The sequence below is a fragment of the Macaca thibetana genome, chromosome 2 (assembly GCF_024542745.1).
Source record: "Macaca thibetana thibetana isolate TM-01 chromosome 2, ASM2454274v1, whole genome shotgun sequence".
NCBI lineage: Eukaryota > Metazoa > Chordata > Mammalia > Primates > Cercopithecidae > Macaca > Macaca thibetana.
The window spans coordinates 107,504,406-107,528,968 of record NC_065579.1 but is presented as its reverse complement, the minus strand read 5'-3'; the positions used below and the strand labels follow the sequence as shown (position 1 = coordinate 107,528,968).

The 24,563-nt window shown below is 46.5% G+C and overlaps 1 protein-coding gene across 2 annotated transcripts in view; it reads left to right on the top strand.

Annotated features, from left to right (window-relative positions):
* RFT1 (RFT1 homolog) overlaps positions 1 to 22,727 on the top strand; it is a 43,090-nt gene extending 20,363 nt beyond the window's left edge. For both annotated transcript variants that reach the window (XM_050781096.1, XM_050781095.1), the window contains 7 exons: positions 1,978 to 2,056; positions 7,642 to 7,692; positions 8,702 to 8,832; positions 10,708 to 10,852; positions 15,241 to 15,346; positions 21,741 to 21,990; positions 22,311 to 22,727. In XM_050781096.1, the coding sequence (XP_050637053.1) occupies positions 1,978 to 2,056; positions 7,642 to 7,692; positions 8,702 to 8,832; positions 10,708 to 10,852; positions 15,241 to 15,346; positions 21,741 to 21,990; positions 22,311 to 22,478 (930 nt within the window). In that variant the 3' untranslated portion in view covers positions 22,479 to 22,727. The remainder of the gene's footprint in view (positions 1 to 1,977; positions 2,057 to 7,641; positions 7,693 to 8,701; positions 8,833 to 10,707; positions 10,853 to 15,240; positions 15,347 to 21,740; positions 21,991 to 22,310) is intronic.
* The last annotated feature ends 1,836 nt before the right edge of the window (positions 22,728 to 24,563 follow it).

Genomic DNA, 24,563 nt, shown 5'->3' with positions numbered 1-24,563 from the left:
TTCTACTGGATAGCATTGCTCTTCATGGATGGGCTTTGTGCCCAGAACAGGGGCCCACATGACTAAGACAGGTTTCAGGCCTGCCTTGGGCCCACTTCCAGAGCTATGGCTAACCTTTTGGAGAGGTAGAGTGGGCTTGGCCTTTGTAATTCAGCCCTCCCCTCCCAAAAAGCCCTTTGAAATCCTACCATTCAGAAGTCATCACTTTGTATAATCACAACTTTTCAAAATGCAAGTACCCCAGGATTAAAAACCTAACATCAACCAGGCGTGGTGGCTCACACCTGGAATCCCAGTACTTTGGGAGCCAAGGTGGGAGGATTGCTTGAGGCCAGGAGTTTGAGACCAGCCTGGGTAATGCAGCAAGACCCTCACTCTACAAAAATGTTAAAAATGAACCAGGCATGGTGGCACACACCTGTAGTCCCAGCTATTCTGGAGGCTGAGAGGGGAAGATGGCTTGAGCCTGGGAGTTTGAGGTTATAGTGAGCTATGATCACACCACTGTATTCCAACCTGGGTGATAGAGTGAGACCCTGTTTCTAAAACAAAATGAAACAGAAAGCCAAACACCTAGTCTAAATATTCTGGGATCCCAGGGTGCCTACAAGATAGAGGAGGGGGCCCCAGAGAGAGCTGTGGGAGGTAGAAAAATAGGAGTTGGAGGATACTGAGCCCCCTGGCTGCCTTGCTCTTCCATTTTGTGCTCAGCTCCCTGGCTTTGAAGCCACCTGTCTCTTAACAGGTTGACCTGTACCCTACCTGTTTCTTTGTCCTTGGGAAATGGGCCATTTGGTGCCTGCTGGGAGTTTTATTTATTTATTTATTTTTGAGCCAGATTCTTGCTCTGTCACCCAGACTGGAGTGCAGTGATGCCATCTCAGCTCACTGCAACCTCTGTCTTCCAGGTTCAAGTGATTCTTGTGCCGCAGCCTCCCAAGTAGTTAAGATTACAGACACGTACCACCACGCCCAGCTCATTTTTGTATTTTTAGTGAAGATGGGGTTTTTGCCTTTTTGCAGGCTGGTCTCAAGCTTCTGGCCTCAAGTGATCCACCCACCTCAGCCTCCCAAAGTGTTGTGATTATAGTCGTGAGCCACCTCACCTGGCCTGGAGTTTTAGAAGAGTCATATCAGAAATTTTATTTTCGGCTGGGCGCAGTGGCTCACGCCTGTAATCCTAGCACTTTGAGAGGCTGAGGCGGGCGGATCATGAGGTCGCGAGATCGAGACCATCCTGGCCAACATAGTGAAACCCCGTCTCTACTAAGAATACAAAAAATTAGCTGAGCGTGGTGGCACGTGCCTCTAGTCCCTGCTACTCGGGAGGCTGAGGCAGGGGAATCACTTGAACCTGAGAGGCGGAGGTTGCAGTGAGCCAAGATCGTGCCTTTGCACTCCAGCCTGGCAACAGAGTGAGACTCTGTCTCAAAAAAAAAAAAAAAGAAATTTTATTTCCTCCATTCCTCTGTCATACCCATTCTGAGTCATTTACCTGACCTGTGAAAGCTAAATTTCTTTTGAAATACAGAGGGGCACCTCCTATACTTTGTGTAAAATGGCCCTGGATGGCTGAACATAGCATTACAATGTGCAGTATATGGAGCAGAATTTGTTCTGCAGCCTGGCATGCTTTAGAGAGTTTTTAAGGAAAGAACAAACTGTGAGCTGTATGTGTTATCTGTGGACAGTGTACTGTGTGGGCCCCCAAGGGACAGCAGCAATTCTTTAGGGGTCTCAGTATATGAGTCTTGGGCAGGCCCTTACAGACTTTGGCTTTGTGTTTAGTAATGTAAATTCTTCCCCAGTGTTTGTGAGATGGCTTCTGTGTGCTTAGCATTGAATGAGGATTCAGTGGAGACTATCCAAGTTGGGATTTAGGGATCAGAATGCATTTGCCTCTCATGTAGCATTGCATTCTTAGACTTGCAATGCCTGTGATGTTTTTGTTTTGTTTTGTTTTGTTTTCTCTTCTAGGCACTTATCAACTGGAAAGAGGCTAAACTGACTTGGAGTTTTTTCAAACAGTCTTTCTTGAAACAGATTTTGACAGAAGGTAAGTTGACGGTCACTCTGAATGGTCGGGAGACCATAGTAGAAGGGGATTTCATAGGACTGCCAATTACCTGGGTCCAGATCACCTGTTTAGAGCCTCTGGGGCTGAAGAACTTCAGAAATGGGAGGAGGGGGCTTAATACAGAGAACGAAACCAACGTCTATTTAGTTTTGTGCTTTACTTAGGTGGTCTAATTTAAATCTCTCCACAGCCTTGTAAGAAAGATATTATTCCCCTTCATTATGGATGAGGAAACTGAGAGTCAGTGAGGTTGCAGAACTTCTTTAGGGTTTTGTAGTAACAGGGAACAGCTTAATTGGGATCCAGGTCTAACTCCAAAACCCCATGTTATATGATTTTTATGAGTTTATTATAAAAGTATTATATCAGTTACATAAAACTATTTTTATCTTTTTTTTTTTTTTTTTTTTTTTTTTTTTTTGAGATGGAGACTTGCTCCATCGCCCAGGCTCTGGAGTGCAGTGGCTCCATCTCAGCTCACTGCACGCTCCGCCTCCTGAGTTCATGCGGTTCTTCTGCCTCAGCCTCCCGAGTAGCTGGGACTACAGGCGCCACCACCACACCTGGCTAATTTTTTTGTATTTTTAGTAGAGATGGGGTTTCACCGTGTTAGCCAGGATGGTCTCGATCTCCTGACCTCGTGATCCGCCCACCTCGGCCTCCCAAAGTGCTGGGATTACGGGTGTGAGCTACTGCACTTGACTGGGATTTATTTTCTTAAACAATAAAATGCGCGTGTATGAGAGTTTGGTCAGACTTTGGTCTTTTCAGTTTACCTATGACAGAGCTCAATGTGGAGGGCCAGCAAGGGGCTGGAAGCACATTTGGTTTTTGTATGTATATGTGTTGGTTTATTTGTACCCAGCTTTAATTAGAAAAATGAGATTTTAAGGCAACTATTAAGTTGCTGAAGGTGGTAGTTTCTCTCTTCATATATATTTCATATCCATATACTTATTACTGAATGTATTTTTTAATCTTTTCAAAAATTATCTTTTAATTATAAAATATAGTCCCATTAGAAAAAAATAAGAACATAGAAAAAATAATACTAGCATTCTAATACAACTGTTATTATCTTGGTATTTTATTTTCCCCCCATCTGTATTTTTTGTTCATTATGTTTCCAAAGAAAAGCAGCTCCCCCTATGCCTCACTTTCCCCGTCTGTGAACAAGGGGATAGAACCAGGCAGTGTCTGAGGGCTCTCTGATCTTTGAGAGTGCACACATGCTTCTAGCCTAACCTTATAACTTTGCTATTACAAAAATGAAACTGTTCCGAGGCCTTCTTGGGGAAGGGAGGGTCAGAAGCCTCGGAAGAGCTGAGTGAAGGGCCTGAGCACTTAGCTCCTGGAGAGCAGGGAGTGTGCCGTTCACCACTGCCACTGCCTCCCTGTGGCCTGGCACAGGAGGGCTGTGCAGCATGTATTTGTGAATGGAGTAAGAAAAGGCAACAGGCCGGGCGTGGTGGCTCACGCCTGTAATCCCAGCACTTTGGGAGGCCGAGGTGGGCGGATCACAAGGTCAGGAGATCGAGACCACGGTGAAACCCCGTCTCTACTAAAAATAGAAAAAATTAGCCGGGCGCAGGGGCGGGCGCCTGTAGTCCCAGCTACTCGGGAGGCTGAGGCAGGAGAATGGCGTGAACCCGGGAGGCGGAGCTTGCAGTGAGCCGAGATTGCGCCACTGCACTCCAGCCTGGGCGACAGAGCGAGACTCCGTCTCAAAAAAAAAAAAAAAAAAAAAAAAAAAAAGGCAACAAGGTAACTATTGTGAAATGGTGTGTGATGATAGTTCATGTTGTTGTAAGAACAGGAAAATCGGTGGAGGGAGTTTTGGAAAGGACAGTTGCTCATATGCACTTTTTTCCTTCCAAGGTTTTAAGAGCAGTTTTAATGAGTTTGAGGAATGGATCCAGTCCAAGTGATGGCCCTAAATTGGTTTTCTGGATTGCAGACAACACATGTCTCTAGACATGTCTTTGCAGCAGCTGGTTTAAGTTTATTGCAAACAAAAGCCTCCAGAGCTCAACCTGAATGCAGTGCCAGGAGCCTGCTCCATGGGTGGATCCCCCTAGCCTGACTCCCTGACTGGCACAGTGCCATTAGGAACTTCTCAGGGCCTCCATCTCTGTGGCTGTGAAATAAGGAAGTTGCCTGACTGAGATCCTGAGATTCGTTTTTTTTTTTTTTTTTTGAGACAGAGTCTCGCTCTGTCGCCCAGGCTGGAGTGCAGCAGCACACAGTCTCTGCTCACTGCAAGCTGCGCCTCCCGGGTTCACGCCATTCTCCTGCCTCAGCCTCCCAAGTAGCTGGAACTACAGGCGCCCGCCACTATGGCCAGCTAATTTTTTGTGTTATTTTTAGTAGAGATGGGGTTTCACTGTGTTAGCCAGGATGGTCTCGATCTCCTGACCTCGTGATCCACCTGCCTCGGCCTCCCAAAGTGCTGGGATTATAGACGTGAGCCACTGCCCCCGGCCCGTTATATTTTTAAAACTATAGCTCTAAAAAAGTTGAAATCCCCGGTTTTTTTTGGTTGTTGTTTTTTGTTTTTTTGTAGATAGGGTCTCACTCTGTCACCCAGGCTGGAATGCAGTGGTGCAAACACAGCTCGCTGCAGTCTTGACCTCTCAGGCTCAAGTGATCCTCCCACCTCAGCCTCCCAAGTAGCTGGGACTACAGGGAAGGCACCTACCAATACGCCTAGCTAATATTTTAAATTTTGTAGGGACACGGTCTTGTGATGTTGCCCAGACTGGTCTTGAACTCCTGGACTCAAGCGATCCTCCTGCCTCGGCCTCCCAAAGTGCTGGACTTACAGGCATGAGCCACTGAGCTGGGCCTGAAATCACTTTTTGTAGTAGCAAAAATGTATGTGCTGTTACTTCTGCCCCCACATTTCCTGAACAGTATGCCAGGTGCTGAGAATACTGAGATGAATGAGTAACAGGCCATGGCCTCAAGCATTTCATTCTCTCACCAAAGACATAGACGTTTGTGTGGTTAACTGTTACTGGGCTGTGAGGGGTGTAGTACTTGGAAACTCATTTCCTAGAGCTTTGCTAGGAAACCAGGGTCATAGAGATGACTGAGAGGGGCTCATGCCCTCAGGGAGTTTATAGAATGTAGGAAGGAGAGCCTATTCTGCCAAAAGACAGGGAGGGCCCTGCAGAAAAGACACTCTAGGTGATGAGAATGACAAGAGCCAAGGCAGGCCCAGCCTGACTCAGAGCAGCTGGAGGGCTAAAACCTGGGAGGTAGGGTGCAGCAGAAGATGACAGGGTGATGAGGGTGAGGTTGACGAAGGGAAGCCAAAATGATAGCTTGGGGTCAGTGTATAAAAGCCCGCAAATGCAGAATTAAGGAGCCTGGACTTTTTGTAAACATTAAAGAGCCATTTTGGCCAGGCGCGGTGGCTCACGCCTGTAATCCCAGCACTGTGGGAGGCAGAGGAGGGCAGATCACCTGAGGTCAGGAGTTCGAGACCAGCCTGGCTAGCACAGTGAAACCCCATCTCTACTAAAAATACAAAAATTACCTGGGCGTGGTGGTGGGTACCTGTAATCTCAGCTACCCAGGAGGCACAGGCTGCAGTGAGCCCAGATAGCGCCATTGCACTCCAGCCTGGGCAACAAGAGTGAAACTCTGTCTCAAAAGAAAAAAAAAAGAGAGAGCCATTTAAAGATATGAAAGCAGGCCGGGTGCATTGGCTCACACCTGTAATCCCAGCACTTTGGGAGGCTGAGGTGGGAGGTCAGGAGTGCAAAACCAGTCTGGCTAGCGTGGCAAAACCCCGTTCCCACTAAAAACTGAAAAAATTAGCCGGGCGTGGTGGCGGGCGCCTGTAATCCCAGCTACTCAAGAGGTTGAGGCAGAAAAATCGCTTGAACCCAGGAAGCAGAAGTTGCAGTGAATGAGATCATGCCACTGCACTCCAGTCTGGGTGACAGAGCAAGACTCTGTCTAAAAAAAAAAAAAAAAAAAAAAAAAAAAAAAAGATATGAAAGCAGAGACTGATTTAAGAGCTGTGTTTGAGGCTGGGCGCAGTGGCTCACACCTGTAATCCCAGCACTTTGGGAGGCCAAGGTGGGTGAATCACTTGAGGTCAGGAGTTTGAAACTAGCCTGGCCAACATGGTGAAACCCGTCTACTAAAAATACAAAAAAAAAAAAAGAAAAAAAATTGCTGGGTGTGGTGGTGGGTGGGCATCTGTAATCCCAGCTACTCGGGAGGCTGAGGCAAAAGAATCTCTTATGTCCGGGAGGTAGAGCTTTCAGTGAGCTGAGATGGCACCACTGCATTCCAGCCTGGGCAGCAGAGCAAGACTCAGTCTCAAAAAAAATAAAAGCAACAACGACAAAACAAAACTATTTGCACAAGCTGGAACTGTTAGCAGTGAGGGTAGATCCAAGCAGCACAGAGACACAGGCCTATGAGGACCCGCAGTGATCCCTACCACAAACACAGTGGCAGGGGCTTGGAGAGAGAGGCAGGGTGGGAGAAAGCCTTGAGAGAAGATCCTCACTGCTTCCAGCCTCTTGATGCTTTCCTTTTTGAGCAAGTTACTAGGAGGTGAGAATTTGCCCTTCAGGGCGCGGGCACTGTTTAGTGCTCTTTTCCCATAGTGGTCAACACTTTTTCCTCATAGATGAGAAGCTTCACGAAAGCCAGGGGGATGGGAGCCCTGGCTGGTGTCTTCACCTTGAAGGCATTAGACTGTCTTACATTTGAATCATGAACTCAGGCCTGATTTTTGTAGTAGCAAAAATGTATGTGCTGTTGCTTCTGCCCCCTCAGGCCTGAGTTCCTGATTCAAATCTAAGACAGTCTAATGCCTTGCCAGCCCCAGGGAGCTGTCTCCACCCCTGAGGAACCCTTGAATAAGCTTGTGCATATAATCATGGATGCTTCACAGATAATTTACGCGCAGATTATCTGACCTCCCCTTAAAACTTGGGACCATTGCCTGCGCGTGGTAGCTCACGCCTGTAATCCCAGCACTTTGGGAGGTGGAGACGGCGGATCATGAGGTCAGGAGATCGAGACCACCCCGTCTCTACTAAAAATACAAAAATATTAGCCGGGCGTGGTGGCGGGCGCCTGTAGTCCCAGCTACTCGGGAGGTTGAGGCAGGAGAATGGCGTGAACCTGGGAGATGGAGCTTGCAGTAAGCCGAGATTGCGCCACTGCACTCCGCCTGGGCAACAGAGCAAGACTCGGTCTCAAAAAAAAAAAAAACTTGGGACCATCATTTTCATTATTAACATTTAATAATCTCCACATACTTTTTTAAAAACTTATTTTTAGACTTTTTTATTATTTTTTTTTATTTTTAATTTTACTGGCTTGGAGATTCGCTGTCAATGAAGTCCTCGGCACTTTCCAAATTGTTACTTTGAGATTATTTGAAATCAACATTAGGACAAGGATATGTCTTTAACTGATTATCTAATATTTCTCCTTTATTTGTCAGCTGGAAAAGTTGATAGCTAGTAAGAGAAAGGAAACAATAAAGTAATGTGCATTTGACATTGCTAATTATTTTGCTTTTTTGTTTATAGGCGAGCGATACGTGATGACATTTTTGAACGTATTGAATTTTGGTGATCAGGGTAAGATGAAATTCTGTAGTGTTTTAATTAAAGGTTAATACTATTAATAGATACTTCCTAACATTTTTCTCCGATATATTTAATGAAAGATGAACCTGAAGATTAAAAAAAATCCTGAAGATTGTAAATTGTAGGTCTTCGTACTGACTGTGCCCTCCAATGTGACTTTGGTGGCAGGTGTTCTGGTGAGACCCTGGCCCTCTAGTTCGCCTCCTAAGAGCTCTGGTGTTCATTTTGGGGGGTGGGAGGTGCCAAGAGAGGAGAAAAGGGAGCTCACCATCACAGCCACAAGAATCTGCCCCATATTTGTGTAGCTACATAGTCTTTTAGTATTTTCATTTTTATCTTTTAATGTAATACCAAAGTAATGGAAATCAAATAGAAAAACATCAACTTTGCATTAATGACCTGTATAAGAAAGTACTGTCGATGGAAGCATTCTGTATCTTGACTGTATCAATGTTGGTATCCTGGTTGTAATATTGTACTACAGTTTTACAAAATGTTACCACTGGGTAAAGGGCATATGGGATCCCTCTATTACTTCCTTTTTTTTTTTTTTTTTTTTTTTTTGAGACAGGGTCTCACTCTCTTGCCCTCTTGCCCAGGCTGGAGTGCAGTGGTACCATCACAGCTCACTGCAACCTCAACTTCCTGGGCTTGGGCTTGGGTGATTCTCCCCACCTCAGCCTCCCAAATAACTGGGACTACAAATGCACACCACCATGCCTCGCTAATTTTTTCCGTTTTTGTAGAGACAGGGTTTCTTCATGTTTCCAAGGCTCATCTCAAACTCCTGGGCTCAAGCAGTCCACCCACTCTGGCCTCCCAAAGTGCTGGGAATACAGTCATGAGCCACCATGCCCGGCCACTGTAACTCTGTGTGAATCTATAATTATCTGAAGATAAACAAACTTTAATGAAATATTAAATAACAATTTTAATAGTGCTATGAAAATTAAAGTAGAAAAACCAACATGATTGTTGTTTCTTCTTTTTTGTTTTGTAGGTGTGTATGATATAGTGAATAATCTTGGCTCCCTTGTGGCCAGATTAATTTTCCAGCCCATAGAGGAAAGTTTTTATATATTTTTTGCTAAGGTGCTGGAGAGGGAAAAGGATGCCACACTTCAGAAGCAGGTAGTGTTGGTTCTTATATCATCTCTCAAGTGAATTCTCCCTTTAATTGCAAGACAAACAGATAGGAATGTGAAGCAGTCTGTTTCTCTTCTGTTTGATCAGGAATTTTCTTACAGATTTCATTCTTCTATTACATTCTGTATGATAGCGGGACCCAGGGCTCACCTCTTCTTTCGTGGCCTTCTCCCTTTGCTCTTGGCTGTCCCTTCCTTCTCAGCCCTTTGTTATATTCTTTGTGACCTTTCTCTTTTTTTTTTTTTGAGATAGAGTCTTGCTCTGACGCCCAGCCTGGAGTGCAGTGGCATGACCTCGGCTCACTGCAACCTCCACCTCCCAGGTTCAAACGATTCTCCTGCCTCAGCCTCCTGATGAGTAGCTGGGACTACAGGCATGCACCACCACACCCAGCTAATTGTTGTGTTTTTAGTAGAGATGGGGTTTTGCCATATTGGCCAGGCTGGTCTTGAACCCCCGACCTAAGGCAATCTGCCCACTTCAGCCTCCCAGAGTGCTAGGATTACAGGCATGAGCCACCGTACCCGGCCATGTGACCTTACTCTTGATCCAGCCCTCTCAGGACTCTCTAAAGCTGTCCCCATTGCCCTGCAGATGCCCAGCCATGGGCTAGTCTTAGGCATAAGAATGCCTCCCCTATCCTCAGAGTCTCAAGAGCCAAAGGATGCAGAAGTTGGAACCAGGCTAATCGAGGAAGGAGAGGATGTGGTTGTTGGCTTTCACTCACCACACCAATTGTTTAAGCTTCTTACAACTGGGACGTGCCCAGAGCCACACTCTGACTATAAGATTCTATATACTCAGGTTGGTAAATACAGAAGAAGAGATTTTAATCTAGGCGTATCTGGTTGTAGGAGCTTCACTTTTTCCAAAACCACTGAAAATGTCTGAGTTTTAGAATAGCAAGCTAGTTGAGCCTCTTGCATGTCTTAGAAGATATTTAGTAAAATACAGTTTATGCACAATATCTCAAAATGAGCTAATCTGGTACTCAGTCTAATTTAGGAATATTTTCCTAAGAGTACAATCACAGTAACATCATAATTTTGGAATGTTTAGCAGGAGAGGCACAGAGCTGGCTAGTGTACATGAAAAGTTGCTGCACATTTAAGAATAAATATTAGGGCCGGGCGTGGTGGCTCACGCCTGTAATCCCAGCACTTTGGGAGGCCGAGGCGGGCGGATCACGAGGTCAGGAGATCGAGACCATCCTGGCTAACACAGTGAAACCCCGTCTCTACTAAAAATACAAAAAATTAGCCGGGCGTGGTGGTGGGCGCCTGTGGTCCCAGCTACTCGGGAGGCTGAGGCAGGAGAATGGCGTGAACCCGGGAGGCAGAGCTTGCAGTGAGCTGAGATTGTGCCACTGCACTCCAGCCTGGGTGAGAGCGAGACTCCGTCTCAAAAAAAAAAAAAAAAAGAATATTAGTGGCCTGGTGCAGTGGCTCATGCCTGTAAGCCTCATGCTTTGGGAGGCCAAGGCAGGAGGATTGCTTGAGGCCAGGAGTTTGAGATTAGCCTGGCCAACACAGTGAGACTCCCTTCTCTATTTCTATTAAAAAATAAATAAAATAAATAAATATCAGAGGGGAAAGTGCATGTTTCCTAAGCAATATTTGAAACAATTTATCCCAAGTGAATTGAAAACTAAGCCTCCCCCTTACTAAGGAGACACACACTTTTTCCTTCATTTGCTAATTGACATGAAAACAAACACGCTACCAAAAAAAATAGTGATATCCACCACGTCGTTGGAAGAGTGAACTGAAAAACAGTGAAGGGAGAAGGCCAGACATGAAGGGTGAAGGTTTTCTTCAGCTCATGATTCATCCAACTTCCTTCCCTCTTCCCTGACCCCAGGAGGACGTTGCTGTGGCCGCTGCAGTCTTGGAGTCCCTGCTCAAGCTGGCCCTGCTGGCTGGCCTGACCATCACTGTTTTTGGCTTTGCCTATTCTCAGCTGGCTCTGGATATCTACGGAGGGGCCATGCTTAGCTCAGGATCCGGTACGCACAAGAGTTTTTCTGGATTTTTTCTGATTTCCCAACAGAAATAGAAGGGTCACGAAATTCAAGAACTTGTGCACACACAGTTGATATCTGTGTCGGTGTAGGGAAAACTGTCTGGTGGCGGGGGCTGTGGGACTGTTCCCCTCATTCAACTCCAGACACACACTCAAGGTATAGGCAGGGGCTTTGGCGCCAGGACGATCAGCTTCCCCAGCCTCAGTTGAATAAGTTATTAGGACTTCTCCTTGCTGTTGGCTTTCCTCTCGGGCCTAGAATGTGTTTTGCCAAGCGCTTCCCTGTGCTCCCTCTGGGGTGAGGGAGGAAGGCAGAGGGCAGGCGGTAATGAGTCCCCACTTGGTACTAAACACATCTGAAGATAGTAAATGCCACATAAATCTCCCAGCCTGATGCATAAAAGCCTCTGAAGGATAACCCAAAGCCATTTGCAGAGAATAAAATTGATCTCTGCAAATAAAAGGGTATATTTAATCCAGTGACTCTCAGTTTTTGAAGAAGAAAAGTATTGAATGTGTCTAATTTTGAAACACCAGACTGCTGAGGATCTCACAGCACTTCTTGTGCCTTGGGGACTTCACCAATTTCAAAATGTGCTGGGCTGTAAGCTGGCAGTCCATTTGCAGTGTTTCATCTTGGGTTCAGCAAAGATGTTTTTAATTTCTCAGGTCACTGGACAAGAACCCTGAGGACTTCTTTCTGCTGCCCCATCTCAATATAAAGGGCTTTGTCAAATGCCATTTTACAAGTTCACTAGCATGTTTTAGTCTCCACTACAACGGGGCCCAAACTTTCAGTGTTAGGGGAAGAAGGGCCAAGCTTCTATACCAGAGCAAAGGTCATTAAGTTTGGAGAAACACCTGCTGTGAAACCAATGAAGTGGTTTGCAGCTCCCTGGGGCTTGTGCTGTGAGAAGTACGTTTCCATCAGGCAGCTGCGGGAGGCCTCATTAGGAAGGCATTAGTAAGTTTATGGGCAGAGATTGGGAATTCAAGTATTCTATAGAAGCTCTTCCCCTTTAGAAAGCAATCACCAAGGAGCAGCCTTTAATGTCACACAATCACAGGGCATTGCCTCAAGGAGGGGGCTGTCCCATCATTATCATGACTCAGCCCATCATCTTAGTTTTGAAAGTGGAACTCGCAACACTACTGTCCTCAGTTGTGTACTTGTCTTTGCCTTCACCCTGGAAGTGGACTACTTACCTGTGAGCTGTACTGGCCATCTCCAGATGTGGGACTCGGACACGCACAGACAGGCTTTTGTGTAGGGGTGTGGCGTCTTTTCCATTGTTTGGGATTAGCACTGTATTTAATTAGGGGCTTTGTAAGTGTTCTGGAGGCTTTTCTTAGAAATCTTTCTTACACCTAGCTTTGCTTTGCTTTTTCTTTTCTTTTTTCTTGGTAACTCACAGAACACCTAGCTTTGCTATCCTTAAGCAAAACCCAAACATTCACAGAATTTCCCCAAGATTTCTCACATTTTTCTCTTAGGTGCTTCTCGCTTGCCCCTCTGCCTTTTACTTTTTCCTTCTCTATCCCCTTGTCTTAATGAACTAGGGCTGCCATGACAAAGTACCACAGACTGCGTGGCTTTAAACAACAGAACATATTGTCCATCAGTTCTGGAGGCCAGAAGTGCACAATGAAGCTACGGCCAGGACCGTGTTATCTCTGAAGTCTCGAGGAGAGGCCCCTTCCTGCCTCTTCTAGTTTCTAGTGGTTGCTGGCATCCTGGTGTTCCTTGACTTGCAGCTGCAGCACTGCGGTCACACGCTGTGTTCTCTTTGTCTTCACATCGTCATCCCCCTGCGCTCTTCACGTCCTCATCCCCCTGCGCATGTCTGCCTCAGTGTGCAAGTTTCCCCCACTTTTTTTTTTTTTTAATGAGATGAAATCTCACTCTGTCACCCAGGGTGGAGTGCAGTGGTGCAATCTCGGCTCACTGCAACCTCCCAGGTTCAAGAGACTCCCGCCTTAGCCTCCCGAGTAGCTGAAATTACAGGCACACCCTACCATACCTGGCTAAGTTTGTGTATATTTAGTAGAGATGGGGTTTCGCCATGTTGGCCAGGCTGGTCTCAAACTCCTGACCTCAGGTGATCTGCCCCCCTTTGGCATCCCAAAGTGCTGGGATTATAAGCATGAGCCACTGCACCTGGCCAAGTTTCCTCTTTTTATAAGGACACCTGTCATATTGGATCAGGGCCTGCCCTAATGACCTCATTTGAACTCAGTTTTCTTCATGAAGACCCTGTTTCCAAATAAGGTCAGATTCTCAGGTACCGCTGGTCAGGACATCAACATATCTATTTTGGGGGGACAGTTCAACCTAAAACACCTCTCAATTCAGTCTACAATCGAAGGTTGGTTCCGTTCTTGAATTCCCCAAATGGATGCAAAACCCTTTACGTGAGTCACTGCTTCGCGTCAGAGTTTGTGTTGCTCTCCATGCCTCACAACAGCCCACTGTTCACCTACTGATGGGCCCACCTGTGCCATTAGCGTTCGGTTGCCAGGTAAGGAGGCCTGCCACTCCTCTCTGCTTCTGCCAGGGAGAGGAGGATGGGGAGAAGCAGGAGGCACACTTGAGCATAGCCTTGAGTCTCCTGGGTGCAGAGCGTGGTCCCTGCCTCCCTTCCTGGAGTCACCATCAGCTGGGGTAGGGGCCAGGCTGCTTCCTGCAGCGGCTTGACAAGCAAAATGCAATGTGAGGTAATAAACATGGAATCTGAGACAGGGCCGTGGAAAATGGTTTTTTGTTGGGCATCAGGACTGCCCTGTTACTGCCATAAAACTGTTTAGGTTCCCACAGCATGGAGATCTTTTATATTAAACAGCTTTCATAAACCCTGAATGAGTTCCAGATTCTGAGACTCCGGAACTTCAGTCCCCCCTCCTTTTCTTTTAGTGGTTACTTTTTTTTTTTTTTCTCCTTTGTTGAGGTATAATTTACATAAAGTAAAATGCTGTTCTCTTAAGAGTACAGTTTGATAAGTTTTGACAAATATGTCCAAAAAGTCCCATGTAACTACCAAACAGATTCAGATATAGAATATCTCCATTTCCCTAGAAAGTTCTTTTGGGACCCTTTCTAGTCAACCACCCCACTCCACCTCAGATCATGGATCAGTATTTATTTTAAAAAGAATTTCATATCAATGAAATGCAGCATGCGTGCTCTTGCATTTGGCGTATTTCCTTCAATACAAAGTTTTTGAGATTCTTCCCCCCGTGGTTTCACATAGATCAGTGATTTTTATTATCTTTTCTTGCTAAGTATTCCTTTGTGTGGATGGCCCACGTTTTGTTTATTCTTTCTTCTGTTGATGGTCAGTTTTGGCTATTATGAATCAAACTACTAAAGATGTTTTTGTGTAAGTGTTTTTGTGAACATGTGTGTTCATTTCTGTTGGATGTATACCTAGGGGTGCAATTGCTGGGTCATAGGTTAGGTGTATGTTTATTTTATTAGGTGCTTGATTATGGCCCTCTTAAAAGGGGAGAATCGATCCCATTTGTAAGCCTCCTGTTCTCTGGTTAGAAGATTTTTCCAAAGCTTGTTAGCTATAGAACTGCATTACTTTGTTTTAGAAGAAAATACCATTACGGGCACTAGTTCTCACTTTGGATTTGTGTAATTTTCTGCTGCTCCTGGGCCCTGGGCATTTGTTAAAGGTCTTTTGTTTAGGACCTGCTCAACTGAGATTCCCTTAACATACAGGGTCACTAGTGACTTTGAGTTCAAACCACCAGGCCTATTCATGCTGATGGAAAAAGTGAACAGACTTGTTTGCTAGCCACATAAGCTTTTAGTTGTCTAGCAAGAGATCTGTACATTTATTCATAATTTTTTTTTTTTTTTTTTTTTGAGATAGAGTCTTGTTCTGTCACCCAGGCTGAAGTGCAGTGGCACTATCATGGCTCACTGCAGCTCTGACCTCCCCAGACTCAAGTGATCCTCCCATCTCAACCTCCCGAGTAGCTGGGACTACAGGCATGCCCACCACACGCAGCTAACTTTTGTATTTTTGGTAGAGACGGCGTTTCATCATGTTGCCCAGGCTAGTCTCGAATCTCTGGGCTCTAGCAGTCTGCCAGCCTTGGCCTCCCAAAGTGCTAGGATTACAGGCATGAGCCACCGTGCCCAGCTTGTCCTTTTGTTTTTTGCGGATTATTTAGTCAATGCCGTAGAATGCTGGGAATCCTTCTAGATAATTAAGACCCTGAGCTCGAGCATGCAGTCTGTCCATTGCTGATACCAGCAGACCTCATAGTCTGGTTCTGGTTCTCTGGGTACTCAGCAGCGCTGAGGTTACATGTGGGCCTTCTGATTGGGCTCTGGAGTCTCAGTGAGTTGTTTCCTTGTAGGTCCTGTTTTGCTGCGTTCCTACTGTTTCTATGTTCTCCTGCTTGCCATCAATGGAGTGACAGAATGTTTCACATTTGCTGCTATGAGCAAAGAGGAGGTCGACAGGTGGGTAACCTAGCAGGTACACCTTTAATCATGGCCTTCAGCCAAAATGAAGTAACTTGTCAAGCTTTTTGCTTTTCATTCTGAACATGCATTTACAGATGGTTGTTATAGAGGCAACACTTAGTCCACCAGTGTGGTGCTTCCCTGGGATCTCTGTGGCACCAGCATGGTTCAGCAAGTGGCCCCACCGTAGGGCTGGGAGACAGCAACTACTCTTTGCCTCCCCATTGTGGAGGGAGAAACATTGGCTCTGAAAGGTTACATTAGTCCAGGTTTGCAGAGTCAGGTACCAGACAAGCTAGATTCCCATTCCTCCACCTAGTTGCTCACCCCAGAAGAGTGGTCCTCCAGTAAGTTACTGAGGAGCTTCTTCAAGATGCACATTCCTACCCCTGAGAACCTGAATGGTGGGTCTTCGAGAATCTCAGGGATTCTGTGACGCTTCTGAGAAAAGCCCAAATACACACATACATCTTGCCATAATTTTTTCTCAACTGTTGACTCCAGATCAGGATTCCTGTCCTGGAATCCCTACCATGGTGTTGTTTTTACCGTGACAGCTGGTCTGGGCCAGCAGTTTCCAAAGCCCTAGAATCTGTAACCTTGCCTCTGTAACCTTGAGTGCTGATGAGGGCCCTCAGAGGCCTGGCCGTGAGGTGGGATGGGGAAGGAGTATCTCAAATGGGGACCCTTCCCCCTCCTCTGTGTGTGTCCTTTCCTGGGCTGGCTCATGTAAAAGCTTGGGGACTTTGTTTGCTACACAGTGACTGAGAACTAGAGTCCAGACCAGCAGGTCTCAGTCCAGATTGATGAGATTCTTCTAGGAATTTCTGGTCCACTCCCAGCCCAGCTGAATTAGAATCTTAGAAGGCTTGAGCCAGGGAATCTGTTTATTACACAGCTCTAGGCAATTCTGATTCTAGGGCTTTGGAAACTGCTGGCCCAGACCAACTGTCACGGTAAAAACAACACGGAGCAATGTGACCCAGGACGCACTTAGGTGTGTGTGACTGAGGCATGAGTTCACAAGGCAGGAAGTACCCCAGTTACGCACAGGACACACTGATGCTTTCTACTCTGTCTTCTATTTTGTTTTTCAAAAATGCCATGCCATTACCCTCTAAATTGATTTCCCAGCCTCGTAGTAGGTCACAACCCATAGTTTTAAAATAGTGGTCTAGATGTGGTTTTCACCTCAGATAGTTAAATTTATAGCTGTAGAGTAGAACTGCTTTGAGTCTATCCTCTTCTTTCCCCATGGATGAAAAAATCTATTTCAATTTAGCTTTGAAAATACAATGTTTTTATTTGAAAGCTGCTTCTAACATTGAATAACTTAAAACTATAATTGGAAACACGCGAAATGAGGCACTATTAGAGTGGAAAGAGCGGGACTAGGAGTGTATCTCCTTGAGGGGAATTTTGTTACGGTAACTTCAGTGTTAGTGTTGAAGGGGTGAATCAAAATCAAACCCATTTAAAATGTTTTTATAAATTGCAACCAAATTGTAAGGGAATATGGACAGTGGCTGGTTGCTTTCTTTTCTCTTATATTGTATTGAACCAAAGGAAACAAGTTTTTAAGTTAGTTGTAATGGAATTTCGATAGTATATAAACATCTGGAAAATTATTTTCATGGTATTAGTCAACATAGAGAAAAAACAGAGCCCAGAGCACCTTCTAGTGCAGTTCCCATGTGGGGTAACTGACCTCCCTAAGAATAAAATGTGACATTAAGTGCAGTTTTGAGACACGTATAAAACACAATAGCTCCAGTTCTTTCTGGGCCCCTGGCTCCAGCACCTGGGCCTGGTCTGAGCACATTGAGCACCTGGGCTCATCACAGACGTCAGCATTTTTTTTTTTTTTTAATCCTTGTGAGTTTTAACAGACATAAAACTCTAGCAAGGATTTTTATAGTAGAATTGGATAGCTTAGTTAACTGTTACAATCAGTTACAAAGACTTTACATTGGACATTTCAGATTCTGAATAGAAAAAAAGCAGGCATTTTACTTAACCAACTTAAGGTTAACCAGTGTTTTTCTGAATAAAAATAGAGCATTTGGGCCGGGCACAGTGACTCACGCCTGTAATCCCAGCACTTTGGGAGGCTGGGGTGGGTGGATCACCTGAGATCAGGAGTTCGAGACCAGCCTGGCCAACATGGTGAAACCCCATCTCTACTAAAAATACAAAAATTAGCCGGGTGTAGTGGCACACACCTGTAATCCCAGCTACTCGGGAGCCTGAAGCACAAGAATCACTTGAACCTGGGAAGCGGAGGTTGCAGTGAGTGGAGATCACGCCATTGTACTCCAGCCTAGGCCACAGAGAGATTCTGTCTCAAAAAAAAAAAATAGAGCATTTGGTTGTATATGAAATATTAAAACATCCTTTGAATTGCAGGTTACTTTTTTTTTTTTTTTGAGACAGAGTCTTGCTGTGTGGCCCAGGCTGGTGTGCAGTGGTGTGATCTCGGCTCACTGCAACCTCCGCCTCCCAGGTTCAAGTGATTCTCCTGCCTCAGCCTCCCGAGTAGCTGGGACTACAGGCGCCCGCCACCTCACCTGGCTAGTTTTTTGTATTTTTTTTTTTAGTAGAGACGGGGTTTCACCGTGTTAGCCAGGATGGTCTCAATCTCCTGACCTCGTGATCTGCCCGTCTCGGCCTCCCAAAGTGCTGGGATTACAGGCTTGAGCCACCGCGCCCGGCTGATTGACAGCTCTTTTGTCTGATTTGTTGGCCTTTGAGCTTTGAGTGCCAAAGTGGACTCCATAACTGTCAAATGAAGGATGGGTATGATCTTCTCACTTTGGCACATAATACATCAGTGCCATCCTTTTCATGGCTGTGAAGGCTCCATTATATGGCTGTGCCTTGATGTATTCAACCAGCACCTGCTGGGAGCTGCTTCAGGTGGTGCTAGAGTTGATATCCTCGACCATCCATCCTTTTTTTTTTTTACTTTTTTTGAGACAGGGTCTCACTCTGTCACCCAGGCTGAAGTGCAGTGGTACAATCATAGCTTACTACAGCCTGACCTCTTAGGCTTAATCGATCCTTCCACCTCAGCCTCCTGAGTAGCTGAGACTACAGGTGTGTACTACCATGCCCAGCTAATTTTTGTATTTTTTGTAGAGATGGAGTCTCTGGGCGCCATGTTGCCCAGGCTGATCTCCAACTCCTGGGCTCAAGCGATCTGCCTGCCTTAGCCTCCCAAATGCTGGGATTACAGGCATGAGCCACTGTGCCCAGCCAGTCCATCTTTTAATAAGCTTGATTTTAAGTCCAGTATTTTCTTGGGACCATGGAGAAATAAGCATTCATAAATAATTTACTGTTTATGTTAACCAAACCTTACAGGACAGTCATATTGTCACTGATTAATAATTTTGCTTTGATTTTAAAAATTGATTTTTTTTTTTTTAAGATGGAGTCTTGCTCTGTCTCCAGGCTGGAGTACAGTGGCGTGATCTCGGCTCACTGCAACCCCCGCATCACGGGTTCAAGCGATTCTCCTGCCTCTGCCTCCTGAGTAGCTGGGACTACAGGTGCGCACCACCACGCCCAGCTAATTTTTGTATTTTTCGTAGAGACAGGGTTTCACCATGTTGGCCAGGCTGGTCTCGATCTCTTGACCTCGCGATCTACCCGCCTCGGCCTCCCAAAGTGCTGGGATTACAGGCATGAGCCACCGCGTCCAGCCAAAAAAGTATATTTTAATGCGTTTTTTAAATTTTTCTCATTTTTTCCTGAAGTGGATTATGCCTTTAAGGCTATAGATTTGTGAATTCTGGAAAGTTCAGCAGCTGCAGAGCCCTCTTGTAGTGGCAGACAATGGACCCCATCATCAGCTCCTCTCAGATGGCCATGCCAAAGAGGCTGTGCTGTTGAATGCGTCTCTGCTTGAATTAGCGTGAATTAACTATTGGTTTTATTCATTATTGTTATTTTACTGGGAGTTGGGGAAGGACAGCTAAAAGTTTGTGAATCTATGACTTAAACTCCAAGGATTGATATAGTAGACTGTTCTGAGATAGTTTCTGAAAAACGGGTTACATATCTCTGCTGCTTTGTGGAAAAGAGGTCAAAGTACTGGTCTATGATGGGTCCCATTTGAGTGGCTTGTTCTGAAGTTGACCTTTCTGATTACTAATTAGTAGTGAAAAAACTTCCCCTGTGAGGTACAGGCTCTTGTACTTCATTAAAAGAGACTCTCTCTGGACTGAAAAGCAAATAAACTCCCTCTCTGGAACTCCGGATGAAAGCACATCTCTCCTGTTGGAGTATGGTTGTGTGTGTGTGTGTGTGTGTGTGTGTGTGTGTGTGTGTGTAGTATTTTTACCACCCACTTTGATAAAGCGTATCTCCACAGCACGCAGCACCTTGGCCTGAATCAGCCAAGGACCTATACCTGGGCATTCGGGGGATGCAGTGGCTTGCCTTCCGTTTTCTTTTTGGTAGAGACATGGTCTCACTATGTTGTCCAGGCTGATCTCAAACTCTTGGCCTCAAGCAATTCTCCTGCCTCAACCTCCCCATGTGCTGGGATTACAAGCATAGTTCTAGGGTACTGGCCAAGTTCTAGGGCCTCCTCCCACACCTGCAGAATCAGGAACTCTGGTGGTGAAGGCCAGCCATATGCATTTTTAAGTCATCATTATATTTTGAGACAGGGTGTTGCTCTGTTGCCCAGGCTGGAGTGCAGTGGCATGATCATAGCTCACCATAGCCTTGAACTCCTGGGCTCAAGCCTTCCTCCTCTCTCAGCCTCCCAAGTAGCTGGGACAACAGGTGTGTATCACGGCTAGTTTTTAAAATTTTTTGTAGAGACAGGGTCTCATGATGTTGCCCAGGCTGATCTGAAACTCTTAGGCTCAAGCGATCCTCCCACTTCAGCCTCCCGAGTAGCTAGGACTGCAGGTGTGTGCCACCATCCCTGGGTAATTTTTACTGGTTTTTGTAGAGATGGGTCTACTAGCTATGTTGTCCAGGCTGATCTCGAACTCCTGGCCTCAAGCAATCCTCCCACCACCTCAGCCTCCCAAAGCACTGGGATTACGCTTTCTTTTTTTCTTTCTTTCTTTTTTTTTTTTTTTTTGAGACGGAGTCTTGCTCTGTTGCCCAGGCTGGAGTGCAGTGGCGCGATCTCGGCTCACTGCAAGCTCTGCCTCCCGGGTTCACTCCATTCTCCTGCCTCAGCCTCCTGAGGAGCTGGGACTATAGGCACCCACCACCACACCCAGCTAATTTTTTGTGTTTTTAGTAGAGACAGGGTTTCACCATGTTAGCCAGGATGGTCTCGATCTCCTGACCTCGTGATCCGCCTGCCTCGACCTCCCCAAGTGCTGGGATTACAGGCGTGAGCCACCTCGCCCAGCCGGATTACGCTTTCTTACCACCCCTCATGTGCAGAACCTGGGTGGTGGCCTCTGAGGTTTTCTAGCCCAGCAGACATGGCTTGAGGATGTCAAAAGTTTGGTTCCCTCAACGGCTCTATACTTAGAGTGCCTGCTTGGTGCTAGGCAGAAACCAGAGGCTGGGGGATTTTGTTCTTGGCTGTACAAGCCTTTTGGAGGACTATGGCAGCTATTTTGTGTTTGCTGAGAATCTGTTTTCTTTTTGGAGAACTGAAGATAACTAAGTGATGTGCCGCTTTGAAATCAGAGAAGTGCAAGAAGCGCCAGGATCAAAGCGCTCTAGAGATACAGGGAGTAGGAGTGAAGATATGCAAGAGTCTGAAAAACAGCAAAGGTGATCCAGGCTTTGGTTCAGTTCCCATTTCATTTTGGAGGTCAGTCATTTGCTTTGAATGGTGTCTACTGCTCAAGGTTACTGGGAGCTGCATCTCCCAAGGGCAGTGGTGTGAGGTACTGAAGCTTAGAAGTCAGAAGTCCGGCTGAGTGTTACCTCACTCGTGAGGCAGATTACTCAGCCTCTCTGTGCTTCTTCCCTTGTCTGTGAAATAAATCCAAGCTCTGCAGGGCAAGGCCCGTGTGTGTTCATTCACCATTGCGTCCCCAGCACTCCTCACAGGGCCCGTCACAGAGTTAGCATCCAATATCTAATTATTACCCTGGTCACATTCTTGTATCTCATGTTGAGGACTTGAGCTGAACAGGGTTTTTACGTTTTGATCACAAAGTGTCACTTAACTAACCAATTATTATCTTCAAAAAACATACATCTCTTGAGTTGTTTCTTACCCTTCTGTTCAGGGTAAGGGGACAGGGACATTCCCGTGGTCTCCATGTGGCATTCAATGTTATGAAAACCTGGATTCTGGGAACACAGGTTCTTTCTGTGAGGTGATGTTCATGGCCGCTGTTTTGGGAGCAGCCTTGTCCGGGGCGAGGTCCCCACTGCCCTGCTTTGCCTGTCTCCTCCCCAGGTACAATTTTGTGATGCTGGCCCTGTCCTCCTCATTCCTGGTGTTATCCTATCTCTTGACCCGTTGGTGTGGCAGCGTGGGCTTCATCTTGGCCAACTGCTTTAACATGGGCATTCGGATCACACAGAGCCTTTGCTTCATCCACCGCTACTACCGAAGGAGCCCCCACAGACCCCTGGCTGGCCTGCACCTGTCGCCGGTCCTGCTCGGGACATTTGCCCTCGGCGGTGGGGTTACTGCTGTTTCAGAGGTGAGACTCCCTGAGCCATCATGCCACATGCTCCTGCAGCTGCCCCGCTGTCCCTCCCTCTAGGCCTCCCCTTCCTGCCCTGCCTGAACCAACTGGACAAGGATTTGCCTCCTCCTGTCCCCTCCCCAGGCCTCTAGGGCAGCATCTTCTGATAGATGTGACAAGAGAATGTTGCCATTAGGGAGAGAATGGACCCACAGTATGGCTGTTATACCTTTTATCTGACTTAGAAACTGGAACCACAGTGGCCTTCCCTGGCTGGTCCCAGAGGAAGGAGGTATAGACTAAGGAACGGGCACTGACAATTGTTTCTTTCCCAGGTGTTCCTCTGCTGTGAGCAGGGCTGGCCAGCCAGACTGGCACACATTGCTGTGGGGGCCTTCTGTCTGGGAGCAACTCTCGGGACAGCATTCCTCACGGAGACCAAGCTGATCCATTTCCTCAGGACTCAGTTAGGTGTGCCCAGACGCACTGACAAAATGACGTGACTTCAGGGAAGCCTGGACACCTGAGGCACCTGGACCAGCTATGGGCGGTTCTGTGGGTGGAACACATATTCTGTGTAAGAGCCCCCCGAGGGCTCTGCAGCGGAGTGACAGCAAGCCCGGAGGTGAGGCACCAGAGAGAGCATGAGACACCTGTGACCATTCGAAGTCTGAAATGCGGAGGAGGAGTTTCATTTTTAAGTGAAGACCAAAAAGCCCTTTAAAAATAATAGAGTTTTTTCATCATTTTATTTTCTCTTTTACTAATGTACTCATTCCTTTTGAGTGTGATTGGCCTTTGGAGCTACATGCTCCAACAAACTATGTCTTAATTGTTAACAATTATCTGGCCCAGAAAAAGAGATGCAACGATTTTACCCTTCAGAGGAATTTTGAACGTCTTCTGTAAAAGAGAGAGCAAGACCTCTCTCTTTCATTCACCACATGAAAACAGAGTGTGGCCCTGAAGTTGTGGCTTTCTCTGTGTCAACACTGTGGTCTGAGTTTTTAGAGAAGGAAAAATGCTACTCAGTGAGAAATCCAAGAAATGAAACCAGGAAGGTTTTCAGATCACATTTCCCAGAGTGAGTCAGGGAGAATCTTGCCTGTCATGATCACACTGTTCCCCGCCGCCCCGGGTCAGCACATACTTGACCCAGAGTAGGCTCTCAAAATTTGTTAACTGAAGGGTGGGTGAAAGCTGGCTGGAGACTCCTGGCCTGGCCACCTGCAAGAGGCGGACTTTGAAGAAAACTGTGATCCAGTTGAACCATTTTGTCTCTGAAGGGAATACTGCTTTGCAGCTTTCTGTAACTTCTCACATGGGAATTGCACTGGTGACAGATAAGATTTAACAGATGTATTTTTTTATCTTCAGAATAAGACAGGGCAAACTCTATATGGCAAGTATTACTGAGTCAGGCCCCTCCTGCTGACCCATTATTTCCAGCACTGATCAATATAACCAAATTCCAGCCCCAGGACAAGAGTGGCAGGCATGGGGGCCTGGTGCTGCAGGCTACAGTGTGAGCCCAGGCATTCTGAACCTTGTAACCTGCACCCTGCAGGTGAGACCATGAGCAGTGTTCTGGAGTGTAAAGTGTTTTTTCTTTTTTGATTAATGTGTTAATTCCTTTTGGATATTAACTCCCCTCAGACCTACATGCACAAACTATAACTTGGATGTTAATAATCCTCTCACTCAGTGCCCCAAACCTTCTGTGTGTACCCCCAGAGAGAGGGCCAGTAAGGGCAACTGCTATCATGCATTAAAATGCATGTATTTAAATCTGCTTGCCCAGAGCCAGTACCCAGGGGCTAAGGATCAAGACCTGTCAGTACACCAAGACTGGGGCCCAGTCACCCTGGCAGGTTTTTATCTACTCAGAGGGAGAACGCTTTGCACTAAGCGGGAGAAAAGCAGCTAAATGCAAGGTGTCCTGAGCAATTAGAGGACCTCCAAAGCATGGCCTCAGTCATGCCTTCATAGGGCAAGGTCAGGCCAGCTCAGAAAAATGGATGGTCCCATAGGGTCAGGTGGAGCACACACAGAAGGCAGTCCTCCTTTGCTCCCATGTCCGTTCTCTGTCCTGGCATCCACAGAAAGGGGCCTTCAGTCCTCATGAGCTGCTTCTCTGCAGCTGCTGATCACCCTCCCAGAACCCTGCCCCTATCCCATGCCCACATGACCCCAGACTCAAGCATGATCCTCATTCTACCTGTCTTGGAATCACCTGGATTGCAAGTCAGAACGTGGCTTCCCCGGACCCGCTCCAGGCCTTCAGGGTCTCTGTCTCCCAGTAGGAGGGCTCTGAGATTGGCTTTTCTGGCAAGCCCACATGGCTTTGATGCCACCAAGGTTGGCATGCCCCATTGTCTTCCTTCACAACAGGCCCAGGGCCAGTCATGCTCATGCCTGTTCTCTGCTCCAGGAACAGAGCTGCTGTTCCACCAGCAGCCTTGTGACTCTGTGGCCTCTGGGAGCAGGACTCCCCAGGCTTATACTCTCTCAGCTTGAGAGAGGGTCTATGTCTGAAGGCAGTCCTCACTGTCATCCCTCCCCTGCTGTTGGCCTAATGATGCTGTCAG